At 55.2% G+C, this 4,053-nt stretch overlaps 1 protein-coding gene across 1 annotated transcript; it reads left to right on the top strand.

Annotated features, from left to right (window-relative positions):
* Positions 1 to 292: 292 nt before the first annotated feature.
* On the top strand, positions 293 to 3,712 carry LOC128903481 (tubulin alpha chain-like). The gene is made up of 6 exons (XM_054187493.1): positions 293 to 344; positions 849 to 907; positions 1,984 to 2,088; positions 2,266 to 2,369; positions 2,794 to 2,869; positions 3,036 to 3,712. Exons 5-6 carry the CDS (start codon positions 2,806 to 2,808, stop codon positions 3,488 to 3,490), a joined length of 519 nt encoding a protein of 172 aa, XP_054043468.1. The 5' UTR covers positions 293 to 344; positions 849 to 907; positions 1,984 to 2,088; positions 2,266 to 2,369; positions 2,794 to 2,805; the 3' UTR covers positions 3,491 to 3,712.
* The last annotated feature ends 341 nt before the right edge of the window (positions 3,713 to 4,053 follow it).

Here is a 4,053-nt window from a genome sequence, read left to right as displayed (position 1 = left end):
ACGCTCCCATTGGTGGGAGCTCCCACTGCTGGGATCGCCACGGCGCCCTCCCATTGGTGGGATCGGCTCAGCGGGGGTGGGGCACAGTGGGGATTGACGGCAGTGACGGACCAATGGAGCGGCGCTGCCCAAGGAGGAAGGGGCGGGCGGTGGGGCGGCGGCGGCCAATGGGTGCCCGTCGTGGCCGGTCCAGAAGCTGAGGGGGCCGGGGGCAAATGGCGGCCGCCTGGCAATGAGTGCGGGGCGGTGTGGGGGGAAAGCGGGGCTGGGCGGACGGGTGGTGGGTGGGGCCGGGCCCGCGGGGCTGCCGCGAGCACGTGGTGAGGCAGCTGGAGCGCGTCAAGGTGAGTGGGCGGCCCCGAGGGGTGATGGTGGGGGCGGGAGGGCCCTGAGTGGGGCTGGGGGCAGGGGGGGCCTGCGGGGGGGCATTGTCGGGTGGGAGGGGGGTGTCTGGGCCCGGCTCCCCGCGGGGTGCCTATGTCCTGGGGGGTTTGGGGTGCTGTGGGGTGTCTGCGCTCCCTCAGTGTTGCCCGGGGGGCTGCCGAGGGGCTGAGGCAGCAGAGAGGGGGAGCTGGTTTGGGGCCTGCCAGGGCGAGCGGGACTCCTGCTGGCGGGGCTGGCAAAGGGGCTGGCGTGGCTGGTTTCGGGGCTGAGAAAGAGAGGGAGTTGTGTGTCTCTGGGCTGAGGAAGAGGGCTCGAGGTGCAATGCGTGCCAGGCCCCTTGGCTCTGCGCAGAGGGTCCGTGCCGGCCCCGCTGCCGAGGGCAGAGGTGGGGTGGGGGTCCCCCGGGTCGTCCCCCTTGGCTGGGTGTGACAACCAGGCTCGTTTCTCTGCTCTTCTTTTCCCAGGGTCACCTTCTGCGGCACGGCAAGAAAATCCTGCCCGGCTGATTCCGCTCGCTGCTCAGGTAATGGCACGCCTGGGGCGAGACGCGTTTGCAAGTTCAGGGACGCTACAGATGCTCCCCACCAAAGCCACAGAAAACGCAAATTTGCTGCCAGTGCAGAAAAGCTGACGAGGAGTTTTGCGCTCGTTTTTGTGCGGATTTTTAGTGGTTTGAGGGCCGGAGCCCTCCAAGAGAAGCGTTCTAAAGAAAGGTATTTTTATTAATACTAAAGTGAGCAGTGTAGAGTAATGCGAGGAATGAAGTGCGTGCTTTTTATTAGCGTTGACAGCTCCAGATTGGCCACTAACAGCACTTCAGAAGCTCTCGCGTCCAGAGCGCTCTGAAAACCATTGACTGATTAATCCAGCGCCAAAGGTTGAGAAATCATTTCAGGAGCTCAAGTCTTGGGACGTTTAATAACGTGAGACGGAGCCTTTCGCTTGGCTTCTGGGCCGGGCTGGTGCCCAGGTCAGTGATAATTCGAAGGGGAACGGCTCACTCCAGTGGAAATAGTTGGTGTGAGTGGAAATAATTAGCGTCTCGTCACCAGTGGGAGGGAAAAGGGAGATCAAGAGTCCGCCTAAACGAACCTTGCGCCGTTAAGAGATCGTTCTCTGGTGGGGTCACTGCCAAAATTGTGTTTCGGGGAAGCACCGAGCAACGTGCTGCGGCCGGTTTGGGGATTAAATATCTCCAAAGTTTGGGGTTGATTAAGTGCTTTTTGGTTATGTGTTGGGTATCTTGGGGTTGTTTTTTTCCCTATATACCACCTTTTACCACTAAACGAACTGCAGACATTTCCCAAGTAGGCACGAAACGGCGGATCGAGCGCTGAGGGTGATGACATTATATTTTTAAAAACAGCAGTTCAACTTCCTCCCGTTAATTTTCCACCCCTTTATCTCCACTTTCCCCACTTTTTGGCTTCCCCTCCCCCGCCAAAAAACTGCGGTCAGGTAGTTTTATTCCAAAAAAGGTCACCACTGGCTGTTTTCACGGGGAGCGATGGCGCAAAGCAAGGAAGGAGCAGTAGGTAAAGGGAAACGGAATCCTTGAGCACTTGTTATTTAACAGGAATTCTCGTTATTTTCTTTAAGGAGAAACAATTTGGAAGGGACTTGGGATGTGAAGGACGTGGAGGCCAGAAAATACACCCCGTGCCCTCGATCGTGCACAGAAACCATCGCCAGAGGACTCAAGAGGTGGAAGCTCTTTTAAAGAGGCTTTTAAAGTAGAGCTGTTTGGGGTATTGGACTTCTTTTCTGTGCCTTCTCCTCGTCTCCGGTCTCTGCTGCGCTCATCCTCTTTTCCCTCCCTCTCCTATCGACCCTTTTCTCCAGGAAAATTTGACTTTTTCTCGGTTTTCGTTGTGTTTGTAGTTAGAAACCTGCTCCATTTGGCTTCTCCCAACGCCGGGCCGGGGGGACGGGTCAACCCGGAGCTGTCTCTGCATTGCCTGCACGAGGCTCAAGGCGACGTGCTGGTAAGAAGCGTCAATTTCTAATGAAGAACGGACTTTGTTCCTGGTTTGAGCTGGGAGTCGCTCTGAGTTTTCTATTGCGCGGGCCGGAATCTCTTTGCTGAAGGCACAGGAGGTGCTTGGGTGCTGCCTGTCACCGCGTTAAGGTCTCTTGGGCTTCCAGACCCCTCTCCTGGTGCATTACGAAGAGTTTGGTTTGATTCTGGGACGATTTGGAGAATAGAATTACTTCCGAATGAAGGGATATTAGATAAAACCCGAGGTCTGCCCTCAATAAGCCCCGAGCGGGTCCGCTTTGCTCCCTCTTCTTCGAAGAAGGGACTTAACACCCCTTGGCATCTGCTGCATCGCCACGAGGAGCGAGAATTTCCCTTTTTGCTCCTCCTCCAGAGGAATTTACGTCTTTTTTCCCTATTAAATCTCGCAGGAGGCAGTGGAGATGCTGCATGCTGGGCTGCCTCGGAGACCCGAATCCCATCCCCTGGCTGATTATCGTTACACAGGTAAACGAGGAGAACAGCTCCCGCCGTTCCCTTTGCTCTGATTGAACTGAGTGTTAACAGTGTTCTTTTGGGGTGAGGGAAAACAGCAGTTTTGATCCCTTTCCGGGGCTTTTGGAGGTGGGGGATGCCTATTCTAATAGTTTGCCTGTCGCTGGTTAATTCCTAGGCTCGGATATTTGGACGCCGGTGGAGGAGCAGTTGTTTAAAGAGATGTTTTACATCCATAAGGATGTAAAGAGACGTTTTACACCCATAAGAAGAACATCCACCATCAAAAGCAAGCGTAGCATCCAGTTTGTGGACTGGTGCCCCACAGGTTTCAAGGTGGGCATCAACTACCAGCCACCCATGGTGGTGCCCGGGGGGCACCTGGCCAAGGTGCAGCGCGCTGTGTGTGTGCTGAGCAACACCACGGGCATTGCCGAGGCCTGGGCCCTCCTGGACCACAAATTTGACGTGATGTGTGCCAAGCGGGTGTTCGTGCACTGGTACGTGGGGGAGGGCATGGAGGAGGGGGAGTTCTCAGAGGCCCGGGAGGACATGGCTGCCCTGGAGAAGGATTGTGAGGAGCTGGGGGTGGATTCTGTGGAAGAGGAGGGAGAGGAGGAAGGGGAGGAATAGCACGTCCACAAAACGTCTGCTTCAAACACTTCAGCTTTCTTGTGCGCTGGGGGAGAGACTCCTCGTGGGATTGGGATGGGATGATACCATGATACAGATAAGCTGCCAATTAGCTGCCCGCTCGATACTCGGAGCCAGCGTTTTGTCACATTTTGATGAAATGCTGTCCTTTGTGCGAACTTTACTCATTATAATGTCATTATAATACCAAAACACACCTCCATCCCGAAGGCTACCCGCCTCCAAGGTGCAACCACTCCGTCTTGAGTCTGTGCCCTGAATTTCTCGTAAACTCTACCTTTAATTGTGAAGCGAGAGAATTTTACACCAACCATAATAAAAGTATGTATGACTAAAGTCACTCAGACTCCACCGTGAAGATAACAAATAGTATAAAAATAGCCCGAGAGAGGGGGGATACCCAGGGAAGACACCATCGCGAAGAATTCCATCGCTGACTTCTGGGATCAGTCGCCGGGCTGAGCCTCTCTGCCCCCCCGTAGGGACGCCTGTGGGTAAGACTTAGATCATACCGAGTGCTTCCTCGGGAAACTTAGAAATCT

The sequence above is a fragment of the Rissa tridactyla genome, unplaced genomic scaffold (assembly GCF_028500815.1).
Source record: "Rissa tridactyla isolate bRisTri1 unplaced genomic scaffold, bRisTri1.patW.cur.20221130 scaffold_37, whole genome shotgun sequence".
NCBI classification, from domain to species: domain Eukaryota; kingdom Metazoa; phylum Chordata; class Aves; order Charadriiformes; family Laridae; genus Rissa; species Rissa tridactyla.
Note: the sequence above shows the minus strand (reverse complement) of the source record. Positions and strands in the feature narration are given on the sequence as shown.